This window comes from Xiphophorus couchianus, chromosome 10 (genome assembly GCF_001444195.1).
Source record: "Xiphophorus couchianus chromosome 10, X_couchianus-1.0, whole genome shotgun sequence".
NCBI classification, from domain to species: Eukaryota; Metazoa; Chordata; class Actinopteri; order Cyprinodontiformes; family Poeciliidae; genus Xiphophorus; species Xiphophorus couchianus.
In genome coordinates this window covers 7,679,182-7,696,460 of record NC_040237.1, presented here as the reverse complement: position 1 = coordinate 7,696,460, position 17,279 = coordinate 7,679,182, and the positions used below count along the sequence as shown (strand labels likewise).

Here is a 17,279-nt window from a genome sequence, read left to right as displayed (position 1 = left end):
TCTTGAGGGTTGGCATGGGAACAACATATTCTCAGTCTTCAGCTTTTTGTTGGTCACATTCAAGCTTGTATACAGAGAAATATAAAGAAAATGAGACAAAAATAGTGTTTAGTGAAAGATTCATATTTTTAAAAAATCAAACATGGTGTTTAAAATCTTGTTTTTGTTTTGGATTTAATGAGAAGAGATTTAAAAAAAAAAATAAATTTTAGCTTTTATTTACTATAAAGTTCATGATTTAATAATTTCGGGAATATTCTAAAGTAAAAAGCCCCTTTATCTAATTCTGGTGGACGTGATAATTAAATTCCGTGACGTGATCGTCTAGGTCGTCACAACACAGCCAGCCCACTCTTCCGCTGTCCTCCCTTCCGCTGGATACTTACTGTCTGAAAGTTGCTATGGCAACCTCAGTAAACAGGAGGCAACTGAGCGGACACGCAGCTGTGGGGTCTGTGCCCTACTTTACTGTCAGAGCAGCAGGGAACCATTTGCCGAGGGTTGTTTGTCATCCCCCGCCCCCTGGTGGTCACAGGCTGACACGGCGGCTCATTTGCTTGGGGTTAACAATGCACAGTCTATTCTGAATAAAGTCAAATCCTACTCTTGTGAGGCCACCAAGTTGACTTTCATCTTCACAGACTATCTATTCTAAAACCACATTTGATGTTATTGTTATTGTCCTGCTTGAACAAATGTTCATGTTTAAATGATCCAGCTGTTGATTTGATGCCAAGTTAAAAAAATTTGAATGCAAGGAAAAAGCCTCACAACATGATGCTGCCACCATTGTGCTTGACAGTTGGTTCAGAGGATTTTGGTTTGAAAATCTCCCTTTGACTATTATAAATGCATTTCTGGTTATTATGGCCAAATAGATCCACCTTTCTCTGGTCTGATAATGTAACTTTTTTTTTTTCAATGAGAGATTTGGCAAAAATTTGTTTCATTATGTATGTTTACACAGCTGTTCTTGTAGTTACGAACTTATAGCTAGCCTGGGTCTTGAATTTTCTTTACTCTGAGGTTTGGATCAGATGGTTGAAACTTGGATATTTCAAAACTGGTTCTAATTTGTGTTCCTCAGAAGGTTGAGCACTTCTGATGAAATACATTTTTGATCAGAGCAAGGGCCTTCAGATAAACTTTTACCTTTCAGGAGCATTATAAAGATCCAGGTCAGATTTTATATTTTTGTTGTTACCTCGACAGACCCCTCCTTCTGAACAGATTTCATTGTTCCCACCGCAGAAACAGAGGGAGTCTTTCTTTATTTTAGTTTATCTAAACAGACACCCCAACAGTAAAGCAACTAAAGTGAGGAAAAACCCGCTGACGTGTGAGCAGATTGTCTGCACAGCTGCTCCTCTGGACCCGCTGCAGACCCCATTCAGATGTTGCCGGGGAGAGGGAACGTCCACCGAAAAGCCCACCCTCCACTGGAATTCTGCTAATTCCAACTGGAATTCTGTCCCCTCTGTTCCCGGCAGCAGGTGTGTGTTGCTGAGCAGGATGCATGAAGTGCTTTCACTTTGGGAAAGTTATGGGATGTAACATAGGAAATCATTAATCCATTCCAAAATAAAAGTAAAATTTTATTTTGTTTTAAAAATCTAGTTTGATCATCATTATTAAAATGTAAAAGTTCTGACTTATTTTTATGTCTTGAAAGTGTCTTTGTAGGACAATAACCTTTACTAGTTTTCAAGGTGGTTTTTACAATTGCAGTTACAACTGCAATTTATCCAAAACTTTATTTTTTTGGATTGTGCTCCATGGACTATAGAAAAAAAATTGTGGTTACATATATTTTACATTAAAATATAAGCCAACAGTCAAATAATTTTTTTCTATAATTAAAATTTGAAATATTGAAAGACGTTTTCTGTCATTTATTTTCTTTTTGTATCCAATCGTGACTTTTTCAATCTGAGATTTTTAGGCATGTGATTTTGAATCATAGAAACGAGGAGATTTTATAATGTTTTCTCAATCTGAGATAAAACTCAGTATGGAAAAAAACTGAATTAATGTTTTCCTAAAACTTTTTCTGAAATATGAATCAATGTAAGGTTGAATATTTCAACACAGCACAGTGTTTACCTTGTTGTTTAGTGTGTATAAGTTTAGATTTGTTTTCAAGTGAATGATCTGAGTTATTTCTCCTTCTTTGACAGAAACAACATATGAAGCACGCTCCAAGTGCCACTGAGGGCATATGCAGATTTAATCCAGAGCATTTGGAAACTGCTGTGTTGATATGAGTGTGGGTGTGTGGGGGGGTGTCAGTGGGTACTCATAAGTCAAACACATGGAGGGCCAATCAGAAGGACCTACGTGGGCAGAAAGCCGGTAGGTTACTCTCAGGAAGCTCTTATACACTTGACACAGGACAAACTTAGACTGAGAAGTCTTTTTGGCTCATTGGATTTGACCTGAAATCTGCAACAACCTGTCTTTTATTCTGAGGTAATGTACATTTCTGTGTTTAGATCAGTTAAACTCATTTCAAATGGAGTTCAAAATGTTTTTGAAGCTGCTTTGGTTCTTTGTATTTCCTAGAGAATTTATTTAATCTGTATTATCTCAGCTATGGAGTTTATTGTCGGGTCAAGCCACACACCTGTCCACAGGTGTGTGGAAATCAACACACCTATGTTGATTGACACTCTGATTTGATCAAACTGCAGCCACTCATGTGCCCTCCGCATCAGCACTCTTTTATGAGTGGGAAGTGTGTGGGGGTGTGCGTGTGTGTGTGTGTGTGTTTTGATCTGTCTGTGTTTGCTGTTGACATGGTGAGCGCTCAGGAAGAGAGACTCTGACAGCTGGACGGCCCGGTGGAAGGCATGTAGCTGCCTCTCAGAGCTATTTATACCCAATCTGACCGGTGTCTGTTCATTCACGCCCCTCATACCACAACATTAAAGTGCCAGCCAATTGCAAATCTGTCTCTATTATGACTAAATGATGAGGGGGTGAGATATTGTGGGAATTCAATAACCTTAATGTAAAACCAGAAAAATGTTTGCTTCTTAAACAGGACCTTAACTCTACTGGACCCAGTAACCAGGAGCTTCTTTGGACCTAGACGTTCAATTTTCTCAAAAATATTGCAACCTAGAACCACTGTAGTAAAATACAGTTGGGGGGAAAAAATAATAAAAAGCTTAATAAATGTACTGGTGTTAAAACAACTGACATCATGCCCAGATCTGGGGATCCAAGCAAGTTCACCCTAAAATCAGAATGCAAGACAAAGGAAATCTCCAAAAACTCTAAGGTGTCATCACAGGACACAGCAGGCTGTCAGTACTGTCAGTATGAAAGTGTATGTCTGTCCAATCTGAGATGGTGCAAGTTTGACTTTTCTTAAATGTGTCCAAATAGAACAAAAAACAACAACAAAAAAACAATGGTCAGACTTAAGACTTCTGGAATTATGTTTTTTGGGCAGACTTATCTAATATTGGATTATCTGTACATCTAAATCGATGACATTCTTACACATTAAACCTCATGTCCAGAGAAAAAAAAGAGATTAGACATCAACATTTAGGTATTAAAACCTGAAATCTGAATGCAGAGATATTTATATTAGTCTAGTTTGATCTTATCAAAAAAAAACAATTTCTCCAATTTCCTCTAGTTTTCACTTCGTAAATGCACTCTGACTGTTACAGGGAGATGGCCATTCCCCGGATGTTGAACTCCAACACACCATTCACCATTGTTACCGGTGGCTCTGAGATCTCTTTTCCGGGTAAAGAAGAGAGCAGCCAAGGATGCGAGGAAGAAGCGGAGTCATTGGTTCAGGCCATCGGTCCACATCTGACCCGTGTGATGCAGCACGGCACTGCCGAACACGTGATAACAAATGGCCTGGATGGGATTCCTTGTGTGTCCATAGTGGCACAAGCTGAGAGTAAGAACATAGAATCACAAATGCTTCAGATCATCAAAAAGATTTTTAATTTCAGACAAGGCTACAGAAACAGCAGTTTTCACTTAGTCACATTATTTAAGTGATAAAAACTATCCAAACCAACCTGACCTTATGTGAAATATTGCTCAAATGATTCAATAATGAATGAATTCTGATTTATTTTTTTGTACAATCCACACACAGTACTGATTACTACCAAACCTGCGAAATCAACCAAATGGAACCTCTATGTCAACATGAAGCCAGTTGACAAATATCAGACAGCAACACAATATCCCCCAATAGAAAGAAATTAAAGAATAGATGAGAAACAAAAGTCGCTCATATACATCAATATGGACAGAGTCGCTTTCTATGTCCTTTTGAGGCATTTTGATTGAGAAAACATGGAGTAGTGGGGAACCTTCCCTGCAATGGACGGCCAAATGAAATTACTCTAAGATGACACATCCATTTGGTCACAAAGGGACATTTTGGGAAAATATTCTGTGGACTGGCGAGACAAAAATGGAACATTTTGAAACGTGTACATCTTGTTACGTCTGCTCCAGGATCTAGATGACTTGCAGTAATTGTTGGTACCGTGAACTCCTCCATCAATCAGTTTCAATAAGCAGGACAATGATCGTAAAAAAACTCAACGTCTGTGTGACTAAAGAAAATAAGATAAAGGAGGTTTAGGAGCGACCTAGTCAAAGTCTAGATTGAAATCCAACTGAAATGCTCTCACATTATATTAAACAGGCTCTTCACATTCGTAAATCCTCCACTTTGGCTGAATTTTGATCAATTCCTCCACAGCAATGGAAATGACTTACAGCCTGTTATTTCAAACACTTCGTTGCAGTTGTTGCTGTCAGTGACGCCACAACCAGTTAGATTGGTTTCGATAGTTTTTTGCTTGTTTACCTGAAATAGTGTGAGAAAAATATTTACAGTTAAACACATCTGTAATGGGACAAATACTTTTTCATATTAATGTATATTACTTTCTTAGTGAGTTGATGTATCTCAATGGATTAAGTGTGTGTTTTTAGTGTGAGTTTTATGCCAGAAGATTATTACAACTATTAATTTAAATGTCTAAGAAGGAGTCAGCCTCCTGTTTGACTTTTTATGGATTAATGTCCCCAACAGATTTTTTTCCTCTATTGAATGTTTCAGTTGTCCCACCACAAAAAGTTAAAACTAGAACTGCTGACCATTTGTGTGACACCCATAGCTGCCAATGTTTTGTTTCAATTAAGCTTTAAGTTAGGACAAGGTGAAATGACTCGTACGCTTATATAAATATGCAAAACGCCAAACATCTCTTTCTGTTTTTAGGAGAGGACTTTCAAGAGTTCAGCCCGTCCAACACTCAGAATCCTTGCCCGCGATCTCACCTCCTCCAGAAGCACAGGTACGCACGCCCTCTGACCTGCTCTGGGAAAAACCTCCCACCAGGTTTTTGAGGTTCGCCACTGACGACACCACAGTTAGGTCAACTGAATGATCTCATGCAAAAATGAAAAAGGTATTTCTACAAGTTTGTTTGTGGAGGATGAGTCATGTTGCAACAGGAGATCAGGCCTCAGACCCTTTCTGTTGTTTCAAGTGATTCTACACCCAAATTAGCTGATATTGACAAATAAGTCAGTTTGAAGCTGAAGTCAAAGTCACTGTCAGATATTTTTCATCTCACCATTCTTTTAAAAATATTACAATTGTCTAATTTATTTCAAGTTGAAAAACTTCTGCCTGTCTTTGTTTACTGTCACTTAGCCTTTCCAGTTGGCTCAGAGTAACACAAGCTTACCGCTAGCACTGAAAAGCAATAATCGTTTTTGTGCTTTGCTCTGACATTTTACATTGAATTGCCAAAGGTATTCAGACGCTCCGGCAAATAATGAATTAATGTTCTAGTCTCCAACTCCTGGGCATGCAGACTGCTTCTCTAGATGTTTTAAAAAACTGTTTTTGTTCTTAGGAGCTTAGTGAACTCTAGCACGGTATTGTGATGCTGTGCCGCCTGGACAATAAGTCCATTTGTGACATAAAGTGGAATCGATTGGAAACGAAAGCAACTCAGCCATGAAGAGCTAAGTCACAAAAAAAATCACACAGTGGGGTAAGAGGCTGCTGAGGCAAATGGTACACACAGGTCACCAATTTTCTGCAGAGACGATGGCTACCAACCTTTAAACTTCATGTGTCCTGCAGATTAGCTCAAGAACAGTGCAAAAAGATTTTCACGGCTGAGCAGCTGCATCAGTTGTCAGGAGAAACATTTTCAAGTGTAAAGTTTGCTACTGTGTGGATTTTTGTGTGCGACCGTTTTTCAGGAATTCCAGTTTCATTCCAGTGAAAGGAACTCTTAATGCTTCTTCATACAAACACATTTTGGATAATTTTACAGTTTCAACTTGAGTTTCAATGTTTATAAAAACTTGTGTGAGCAGGTTTGGAGTGTAAAAACATGACTGGCTGCACAGACTCCTGACCTCAACTCGTTAACTTGTAGAACAGAGACTGAGCGACACTTAGATGAGCGAATACTTTTGGCAGCATAGTACACATGTATAGAAACCTTTACCAGTTGGAAGATAAGACATTCAGATAAAAAAAAAATCCCATGTAGACTTGAAGATGTCCATCAATTTGAATGAAATCAACAGAAGAGCAAATCAGCTGTTTGGTTTTAATTTTTTTTTGTGCCTTTCCAAAGAGTCTGATATTTTTAGCTGTCTGATATAAATGGCTTATGAGTTGCAACAGTAAACCAAGGAGAAAAAAGACATGTAAAAAAAAATCTGGAGAAAAAGATGATTGATCGAACCTGTGTGAAATCAAGCTAAAGGAAGATGTTCTAGGGTTTTTGTTTGATATTTAAATGCCACCAATCTCTTTAATGTGTCTGATTTGCAGATGAGAATATTCTTTAGTTTTGGAATAGAATCAAAAATTGAATCTTTAACAAGTGTTGAATGTTCCCTCTTGTCTTCAGATCTTGTAGTGAGGATGCTGCCTTACTATCCGACACAGAAGATGAAGTGTTTCATCAAAACCTCCACAGGAAACGGCGCAGAAAGACTCGAAGCCGACCGAAGAGGGTGGAGGAAGGAGGGGAGCCTCCAGTTATCCAGGGCTTGTGGGTGCAGGAGATCGACTGGCTGAAGACGACTGGGTTCATACCACCACCTCCTCAGTTCACCGACTCCTGCCGCCTGCCGGACTCCTGCATGTCTGGACAGACAGACGACTTGTCCAGCTCTGATGACAGAGACGGCTCAGACTGTGACTATGAATCTGTTTTCAGTCACGAGAGCGAGTCAGAGTCATCTTGTTATGATGAATCTGATCAGCTTGGATTAGAATCAAACATTTCTGATCCGACCTCTGACTTGATGCACGTCTCTGGTTTTCACTTGAATTGGGATTCCGACTCCTCGCAGTTTCTGGAAAGCTTGCAGGAAATTTCAGACTCGTGTCAGGCGACTTTCACGTTTAATGACAGCGACTCAGAGTTTGATGAGTTGAAAGGCAGAGTGATGCAGATACCAAAACTCTTCATTTCAACTTTCGTTAACAACTCAATAAAACAGATTCTGGATACCTGGACAACCACCAAACCTGCCAATGAAGGACTTATATTCCATCATGTAAGTCATAAATTTATTAGTTTCTTTTTCATTGTGTCAGTATTGACATAACTGTAAACTCGTAGTAGGGCAAAAATAGTTGCACAGTTAAAAAAAAATCAACCTTGTTACTCATGAATCACCACATTGTTGCTCAATATTTTTACCTTTTAAACATTATATTTCGAGTTTTTGTTGGGGCTTGTATTTCATGACAGTTATATTTACTTCCATGTCCAACATTACATAGACACAAAATATGTACAAAAAATTATAAACATGAAAGAAAGAAGTGAGCTCAAAAAAGCATTGAGCACAGCAGAACACTGACAACGAGTAAGGACATTTTTTGTGTGGAATCCCAAACCCAGTCTTCAATCCATAACACAAAGGCCACCAAAAACAGAAGTAATGATTATATGTGTTTTCGAAAAGACAGGACACTTTTTCTCTAAGAAAAGTTTGTTTTATGAACAATCTCTTTTCTGTTTAAAACAATATCCAGACACACTGTAATTTCTCACATTACATAGTCATCCACATATTATATTGATGTTCCTGTTGAGTCAGAAAAGGTATTTTTATAAATTACATGTCTTCTTTGAAAAACCATAAATTGACTGGTTAGTAATTAATTGTGTCCGAGGCTTGTCAGATGCATCTGACAAGCTTAAGACCAAAGCTTTCCTCTAGTTTAGCTTCTTTTGACTGAAGGGAGACACAGAATGAATTAGGAACTCACACTATTTAGGAACCTCCAGACAGAAAAAATACTTGTATTAGGCTACATACTTTCTGTACACTGTTCCTGAGAGGGTTTCAATAACTATGTGTTTTGAAAAATAACCTTCTAGTTATTGTTGGCCCTTGTGCTATTATTGCATTACCTTTCAAAATGAACATCCAAAATATGCACTACATGCAATGAGCGTGGTTCTCTTTTTCTCCTTGAGGAAATGTTCTAGCTTTATTTTGTGTTGGAGTTTTGGTGCTTAACATTTCTATTATGTTTCTTCGTTTAGCTTCTACACCCCAACAGTTTTCAGTACAGAGAGGGAGAGGAGTACTTTGTTCTTCACCACATCCAGAACGGCTCGTATGGTGACGTGTTTTGTGTTCGGGATAAAAGCAGTGGCTTTAAATGTGCTGCCAAAAGGGTCAGAGCAGAAATCAACCAAGAGTCAAACTCCAAGAAGGCTTTTGGATTGGCTAAAAGCTGAAACTTGTCATGTTGTGGTCCAATCAGATTCCCCTGAGTCGCTTCAGCAGTGAGGAGGTGAAGACATGGAGCGCCCTGAACTCCCCTCGAGTTGTGGAGCTGTTTGGAGCAGTGAGAGATGGACTGAACGTCATACTGTTTATGGACCTAAAACCAGGTAAACTGAACTATAAGCTATTGAAAAGTGCTTTATTCTGGTCAGAAAGAATGAACACGACTTGCCAAACTTTTCCAGCTTGCTTGGCCCAGCTTCTAAAGGGGATTACCTGCCTCCCTGAAGATTTAGCCCTGCATTACCTTCATCAGACACTGGGGGCTCTTGAGCACCTGCACCACAAAAAGGTGGTTCACCTGGATGTCAAAGGTGCGTTTCTGTCTAAGTCTCAAAAACATAATCTATGAATTTACTGAATCATGGGTGATATTTTTGGGAAGAAATTTATATATTTTTTATTGTTTTAATCACTGTACCATTGCCAACATTCAGACCTTACATCCAGAGGTAAAAGCTCTTATTTAATTTAGTTTGAGTTAGTCTTCGTCTCACAGAAACAAATCCAAAATAACTTGTCTTTATAGATCAATATTTTTGAAAATATAAACAGAAAACTCACCAACTAAATAGAGCTGATTTATGGAGTTTTCCTTCTTCTTGAGCAAAAATCCCATTACAGCCAAGAATCTATTGTTTGTAATGTATTTTTTCTTTGTTTTTGATGCAGCTGAGGGTTTTGATGTATTTTTATTAGTTTTAAAATCATGAGAAGAATTACAAATCAAAAATCCTGATGGGGAGAATACATCTCGGCAGTTCATCATTTTTCAGTGACAGCTTTAGTAAGGATCAATGCAACGAATCAGTCAATGATCAGCATAGTCCAAACTGTCATTTCTGAAAACGAGATAAAACAATAGTAGCTATCTTTGTCGTGTGACCAGTGTTCCTTCACTTTCTGCGGTGATAAAAGACTGAAAGTTATCAATAATAAAGCTGGTAGATAACTCTCCCCTAGCCCTTAGTAATCCCTCCTGAGAGGATTTCACCGTTCCATTTTCATGGTGTAGTTGAAGATGACAACGGATAAAGTGAAACCACAAGTCTGTGATTTATTCCAGGAGATTATGGCTTGAAATGTTGCTTCTGCAGAAGCAGGAAACCTCCATGTACCCATTATTCTGACCGTCACTCCTGTTCCTGAGTCAATGTTTCACAAAGAGTGCCTAATGCAAACAAGCTGCCACACTGAATCCTGTGTGTTGATTTTATTCCAGCTGACAATGTGCTGCTGTCTGCAGACTGCAGAGACACGTTCCTCTGTGACTTTGGTCTCTCAGAGATGTTAGATGACAACAGACGGAGCACTAAAGCATTTAGAGGTGAGCTGACGCTGAAACGTCTGTAGAAAGCTGAGATGCAAATTTGCATTACTGAAGTGGTCTAGAGCATTGCTTGCATAAACAATAAATTATTGAAAGAAAGAGTCGGAACAATGGTGACTTTCAATTTATTACATACTTTTCAAATGGTATCATGTTTTGCAGAAATCTGCAGAAAGTCATGCTATTTTATCGATATCTTATCTCAATTCGCAGTTACAATTGTGCAATTTTATGATTACAATTGCATTGTACATTTGCACATGCCAACTGTAAAACAAGCAAGTTCTGGGGACTTTCCAAAACATCCTACCTTTCTCTCTGTTTTGTGGCTAATTTATGGCTATTTTTTGTGGTGGTTTTAGTGTTTTTTGCCTGATTTAGCCGTGGGTTCTGCAGTAGAAACACACCCAAAGCAACTTTCTCTCAGTACGTTTTACTTTCACTACTGTGGTGTCAATCAGGAATAAAGAAACAGAAAATCTGAACTTGTCTGAATACATTTTACAATTGTCACCTAAAAAATGTCTGGTCTCTGTGGGTCAGGGAGTAGTTTCTTTCCTAAGTTTACTACAAACATTTGGAGCAAACCTCAACCAAAAAAAACAAACCTTATTCCCTTATTTGTTGGATGAATATATTTAATATTTTATTATAAGTGTATAAGTCTATTATATGCTATTTTCATGTGCAATAGAAAAAAAAGTCAACAAAATTTTATTTTGTGTCACATGTATTAGCTCCAAGACATGTATGGCAGTATAAATTCACATTAATTCTGAAATATAACTCCAGTTCTTGTTTGTTTTTGTTTTTTGGGTTGTTTTTTTTTGTATTTGTAGGAGCAGCCTTTCCTGGCACAGAGACTCATATGGCCCCAGAGGTGGCTCGAGGAGATCAAGTGTGCTCCAAGGCAGATGTGTGGAGCAGCTGTTGTATGCTACTGCATATGCTCAATGGGTACCAGCCGTGGATACGCTACTATTCCCATCCACTGTGTCTCCAGGTCAGAATGTCTTCTTTACTGTTATTTTCAAAATGGACTGGGCAAACGTAGATGAAAATCAACAACCGTGGTTCTCCTTGCATTTTTGTCATAGATTGTCAATGAGCCTCCACCTTTATGGGAGGTGCCATCCAACTGTAACAACTTCACAGCCAACGTGTTTAGGGCTGGACTTCGGAAGGACCCGGACAGACGAGCGTCGGCCAAGGACCTCAGGAGAAAAACTACCAAAGCCCTCAGAGCAGGTTCATACATTACATTGTAACATGACGGGTGGGATTTTATCAAATCAAATAGCATGCTCTGTGGGATAAAGTGGTTGTTACCAATGCTAAAAGGAATATTATCATTAGAAAATTAGACAGGACAGGACAAGGTTAAGAGCCTTTAGTTAGAACAGGCAAATTTCCACCAATAGTTTAACTTCAAAACTGCGTTTTTATGAGTAAAAGCTTAGCTTGGTGGGTTTTCTTAATGTTTATTTTTTTAGCCCCCTTTACTTTGCTTGTCTATCAGTCATTTAGCTATAAGTTTCAAAAACAACAATTACTTAACTGCTGTATATAATATTTCACATATCAAGCCTGAGCATTTTGGGCAACTCGTTCCATCAAGGATTTCCAAATGGTATGAGACAATTATATTATGTTGTCACTATTTTTCTAATAAAACATTCACTCGACTTTGAGTTGAAGTTCTAAGCTTAATTTAGAAAAATTGTTAGCATAATTCAGCATGTCTGTTTGCTGGACTACATGTAAGTTAATCTTTGAGAAGATATTAGATTGATCTGTAGCATTTGTTAGCTTTATGGTGGATATTTTTCAGTTTGACTTTGATTGACTGTTAGCTTGACTTGGGAGTAGTTTATTGAGTCACTGTGAGATTAATTCTGAGAAAAATATCTTAAATCTGAGTAGTTGTTCTGTTCTGGGTGCCTGTTAGCTTACCTCAAAGTTGCTGTTAACTTAATTGATAGTAAATTTTGGTTTTATTCTGGGTAGCAGTTAGCTTGATTGTTGGCTTTAATCATTGTCTATCTGATAGTTTGGAATTAGTTAGGTTGTAGCGTTCTGATTCTTATTAGCTGTTTGCTTGCCCATTTTATTATGATCTTTTACCTTTTTAAACTGGCTACTTAGCATTTGGTAATGTTAAACCTATACTATACTTTGGTTAGTAACAATAAATGTTCAAGTAATCAGGTTAGTAACTGGTTGAAAACAACCTTAACTTCATAGTGATATTTTTTACATACAGTTGGAGGTTTGAGCTCTTCCTCCCTCAAAGCCGCCTGTGAGAAGTTGCATCATGGCCAACAGGAAGACAAACTCTTTTCCCCAAAAGAACCATCATCATCCTCCTACTCCTCATCATCATCATCCCAAGCCACTTCCTCAGACCCAGCTGTGTTTTGGGTGAGCCCTTGGAGGACTGTAGCAGTGGACGAGGACACCACTGAGTGGAAAGGTGACATCGCAGAGACAGATTTCAGAACAGGGGAGTGGAACTCCCATCCGAAGTCCCTGCGAGATGATTATGACGAGGAGTTGGAGACCGGCTCTGAGTCAGAGGTGGACATATACATGGGTGTGGAAGAGGAGTGCATTCAGAAGAAGTGGCTGAAAATTGATAAGGACTATGAGGGAGACTGGGAGGAGGAGGATGAAGAGTGGGATTCCTCTGGCTCCACTGAGTATCTACGTACGCTCAAAGGCTTTTTCCCTTTGCTACGGAGAGGCCTGCAGACAGATGAAGCTCCATGGGGTTCAGAAGAGGAGCTGGAATATCTCAGAGATGGTGAGCATAGAAGGATCTGTTAATAATTTGTCAGAAATTGCAAAATATTTGACTTCTTGAGCAGATATTTGGCCAAAGAAAGTATTCCAAACTGTCACACCATCAAACTTTCCGTCTTGAAAGTTTGATGTCTATATTATAGTACTCCCGAGAACCTGACAAACTGGATTATTTAGATGTATAGTGCATTATTTGTCCTGTCCATTCATATGTTTTATGAAAGCAGCATGAAATACTGTTAATAAAAATATTATCCTTGAGCAGATTATTCAAGACTGTGGTTTTCAAAATTTAATTTGACATCCCACAGCTATTCATTAAACAATGTACTAGGAGGTTGAGATTGTGTAAGACAATTACTCAGTTTAACAATGTTTTCCAGTGTTATATTTTTATATAACCATATATATCACATTTGCAAGTGCTGAATGGGATGTTTTACTACTTCAAAGTCTAAATTAGTTATAAAAATAAAAGGCTTATTTATTGTATTCAGTCATAATATCTAACTCTGTCTTCCCTATAAAAGATAAAGAATAACTCCTGGTTTTAACTCTAACTCCTCACTGTAAAATGTTTTTTTTTCAGATGTTCCTATAGGGACCACAGTCCAGACTCCATCTCCAGAACCTCGAGATGAACCTCCGTCTTGTTTCAGCTGCTCGGACACGTCGCAGATAGATGAGGTGCACAAAGTCATACTTATAGCGGACGACAAAGGAGTATACTAAGGCAATTTTTAAGAATATCTTTGTATTTTTAAGGACTCAGAACATTCATCTGATGACCTCAGTTCTGGAGTGTTTTCTTCCTGCAACAGTCACTCCGGTGAACAATTGGTATGGATACCTTCAGCCGATCAAACATCTCCACGCTGCTTTGAGGGTAAATTCATTGTAAAAGTCCTTCCCTTTATTTACACACTATTCAACTGATTGGTTGAATTAAAAAAAAAAAACTCTCAAAAATTCCAGGTGTTGACATCTGGATCGAGAACCTTCAAGGGAAGTGTTTTAGGATCAAAGAACGGCGGAAAGTCAAAGTGGGTCATGTTGCCATAGGAATCAGTGATCAGGTATGAACCTGCTGTTCAGGTATGAACATATGCTGAGAGGTTCAACATCCTCTCAGCATATGTTCATATGAAAGTTATTCTGAATCAGCCAGAATAACTCTCTGGCTTATTCATATAGATAAGATCAGATTAGAGCTGATTATTCTTGTGCTTTTGGGTCCGTAGGGGTGCACAACTTGGAGGTTTGTCATGGTGGCCTTCAGAATTTAATATCCGTCTTGCACTGTGAAAACTTGAAAGCTCAGTATGCTGCCAACAAGTCTAACTGTATGTCTTTTGCAGTCTGTCCAGTGTTTATGATCTCTTTTATTGGCTTAAACATATTTCTAGCATGGAATGAAACATCAACATAATGATGTGTGTTCAGTTTTATTCAGGGGGTTGTATACTTTTAAGAAAGCAGTTGTCAATTAAAGGAGGATTTATTGTTTAATTTGAATGAAATCGTCATTTATTTATTGCTAACACCTGAACAGTTTTAAATTCTTCCAACAAACCTGTTTTGCAATGGGGGTTAATTAGTTTTGCGTCCAACTGGAAGATGCTCTTAAGAGTACAGTTTCTGTTTCCAGGTTGTTGAGCTGTTGACACACAGCTGTCCTCGATCCTCACAAATCCTCCCATGTGTCTCTCAGATCTCAGGGAAAACTTTCACTTTGGAGACTCTGGACAGAAAGACGGTGTCCTTCGAGGAAGAGATCAGTGAATCGGGGTCATGGTTCCGCTGTGTTCCTGCTCCTGACAGATGTCAGCGCTGGAGCTGGAGAGTCCAAGACGGCAAGCTGGAGCTCAGAGAATGACACTGATATTTAGTAGTCAGTTAAGCTAATTTTTTTTTGCAAAAAAGAGAGGGGAAAAAAAATAGCACAAGAGCTCAAAACGCTCAGAACTTGAAGTAATGTCACATTGTTGTGACCTGGGACCTCTGAACTTCTTCATTCTGATCTTCACAATGTGTGGCGGTCGCTGACATCCGATGAACTCTCATAAGCTTTATGAGGACATCCTGCTGTGGGGATAACATGATGGGAAACTTCAGGAGGTGTGTGACTCGTAAACAGAAAAATATATTTGTATTGTTGGAACAAAAAACTTTCTTTACAACATCCTGCTGCAGCAGGACTGGCTTGTTTCCACAAGGCAGTGAGGCCCACGGAGGATTCGCGCTGTTCAAACACCTTTCTGCACACTCAGCAGATATTCACCAGACCAGGCTTTGTGTTCTCAGGCCTCAATGCCCAGTTGTGATATCTGCAGTTGATGCCTTTGGCTCTTTAAATGAAACAAATGATTTTATGCCTTACATTTGATATCTTTGGTTTAGATGTGCATTTCAAACACATTGTTTCCTCTAATCCGTCTGCAAACTCGTGATTTGTTTCACCTGTGACCTCTCTCATCAGCAATACTGCTGCTCACTTTGTTTGGTGTCTGTCTGTTGTGCTAAAAATCCAGGACATATGCAGTTTCAAAAAAGCTAAGCCAAAATCCAACTAAAAACCTTGATTGTAGAGATATTATGAAACACATGAATTTAGAAATTTTATATCTATACAAGTATGTTTGCCTGTGAATTTCCCACCTACTGTTGGTGTTCTTAGTATGCATTGTTATCTTTTTAAATGTGTTTCTATTATTCAACAGTTAATATTCTAACTTATAGTCTTGCAAGAATATTGCCTTACCCTCGTTTGTGCAGCCACACAACTGACTATTTACATATCTGCACAAACATAATTTTCCCAGCGAAGTTAAAGTGTCTGTAAACTGTGAACAAATAGGGGAGTGGTGACACCTTGGTTGTTTGTTTAGATTATTTTCCTGCTTTAGTTCCTTACCTTCTTTTTTTTCCCATTCCCGTCAGGTTTACAACTGGAAACAAAACTAGTTCTCAGCTGCTCTGCGAGTTCTCTTTGCTGGTCAAACCCAAGTTTTAGGATTTAGATTATGAATTTTATCAGCATTTTTCTCAAGGTTTTAAGACTTGAATGACAACTACTTTTTTCTGTGTTGCTTCTGTCTCTAAAACTGAAATATTGCTTTTTGCTGTGTTTCCTAGTCATTGCTTTGTTCAGATGCATTCTTACACTTGACCAATGCTTTAAATGTTTGCCCAGACATTGCACATATAGCACACTGTAAATGTTTACAGCTCTAATAAACAAGCAAAGCTTTCAATCTGTGACGTGTCAGGAAGTGTTTCACACATGTGATCCTGTGACTCATCGCATGGTTTCCATTATATGATCAGGATTTAAAACCTGAAAAGGGATAGTCGAGATTAGATTAGAGGAGTAGAGCTTGTGAGTTTTAGGTCTGGGTCACACGGCACGATTTAAAGAATGTCGGCCGATTTTCCAAACTTCTGTGACCACACAGGACACCAGCCGATAAAAGTCCAACAAGTTCGATCGGTTCGTGTGTCCAGCCACACGGCAGGAGCAGCAACACACCACACACGAACCGATTGAACTCACGAACATCTCGATTCCAGAAGAAAATCCAGTAAAACCCCCCAACATACCATACGTGAATTTAGAATGATCAAACACGGATGACGATGTAGAAGCAGCAGTGATAGTTTGTGGACTAATTTTAAGCGATAAAAGACGAAACAAAAAGAAAATGCGTTTGATAAAAGACGGCGGGAGCAGCCGCTCTATTTGCTGCACTATGATTTGGAGGCGAGTTATGTTTTTTCGTAGTTGACATTTTTAACTGAATAAACATAACCACATATAATAAAAAAATATATATATAAATTACATATAGTAATAAACATTTCCACATATCACCTCCGATGCACATCGGACTCAGTTGCGCCATGTCAACTGTTTGGGATTCCTCTCCGTTCTTACGTCACCGCGCTTCCTGATTGGCTACGTGTCACATTCAACAGGCTGCGTTCTCGCTCCCAGTCAGAGAAAACCCCACAGGCTGCTAAAATCGGGCCAAGACAATGTTGAATAAGCCCGATTTTAGGTCGGGCATATTCAACATACCACCAAGTAACACACCACACACTGCATGACGTTGTAAGATTGCCGTAAAGGGAAAATCCGGGCAAAAAAAAAAAAAAAAATGGCTTCAGCGGGAATCAACATGCAGAAGCATTATCTGACGGTTCCTGGCCCCCCGCCCCGCTCCCCCGGGCCGCAGCAAAATTGCCAAGTCTTAACCGGTCCGTGGTAATAAAAAGGTTGGGGACCATTGTATTAGATCATCAACTTTAGGAG

The 17,279-nt window shown here is 38.8% G+C and overlaps 1 protein-coding gene across 1 annotated transcript; it reads left to right on the top strand.

Annotated features, from left to right (window-relative positions):
• The first annotated feature begins 2,361 nt into the window (after positions 1-2,361).
• On the top strand, positions 2,362-16,225 carry map3k14b (mitogen-activated protein kinase kinase kinase 14b). The gene is made up of 15 exons (XM_028029291.1): positions 2,362-2,469; positions 3,684-3,925; positions 5,273-5,348; positions 6,933-7,587; positions 8,589-8,723; positions 8,813-8,942; positions 9,021-9,149; positions 10,058-10,162; positions 11,005-11,168; positions 11,263-11,413; positions 12,429-12,968; positions 13,557-13,654; positions 13,733-13,853; positions 13,943-14,043; positions 14,679-16,225. The coding sequence occupies exons 2-15, from the start codon at positions 3,688-3,690 to the stop codon at positions 14,841-14,843; spliced, it is 2,808 nt and encodes a 935-aa protein (XP_027885092.1). The 5' UTR covers positions 2,362-2,469; positions 3,684-3,687; the 3' UTR covers positions 14,844-16,225.
• The last annotated feature ends 1,054 nt before the right edge of the window (positions 16,226-17,279 follow it).

Excerpts from the sequence above, each read along its gene's own strand:
- map3k14b (XM_028029291.1), top strand. The coding sequence starts at position 3,688 with ATGGCCATTCCCCGGATGTTGAACTCCAACACACCATTCACCATTGTT. Across the intron at positions 5,349-6,932 it reads CACCTCCTCCAGAAGCACAG|ATCTTGTAGTGAGGATGCTG; the intron begins GTACGCACGCCC and ends TCTTGTCTTCAG. Across the intron at positions 13,655-13,732 it reads ACACGTCGCAGATAGATGAG|GACTCAGAACATTCATCTGA; the intron begins GTGCACAAAGTC and ends TGTATTTTTAAG.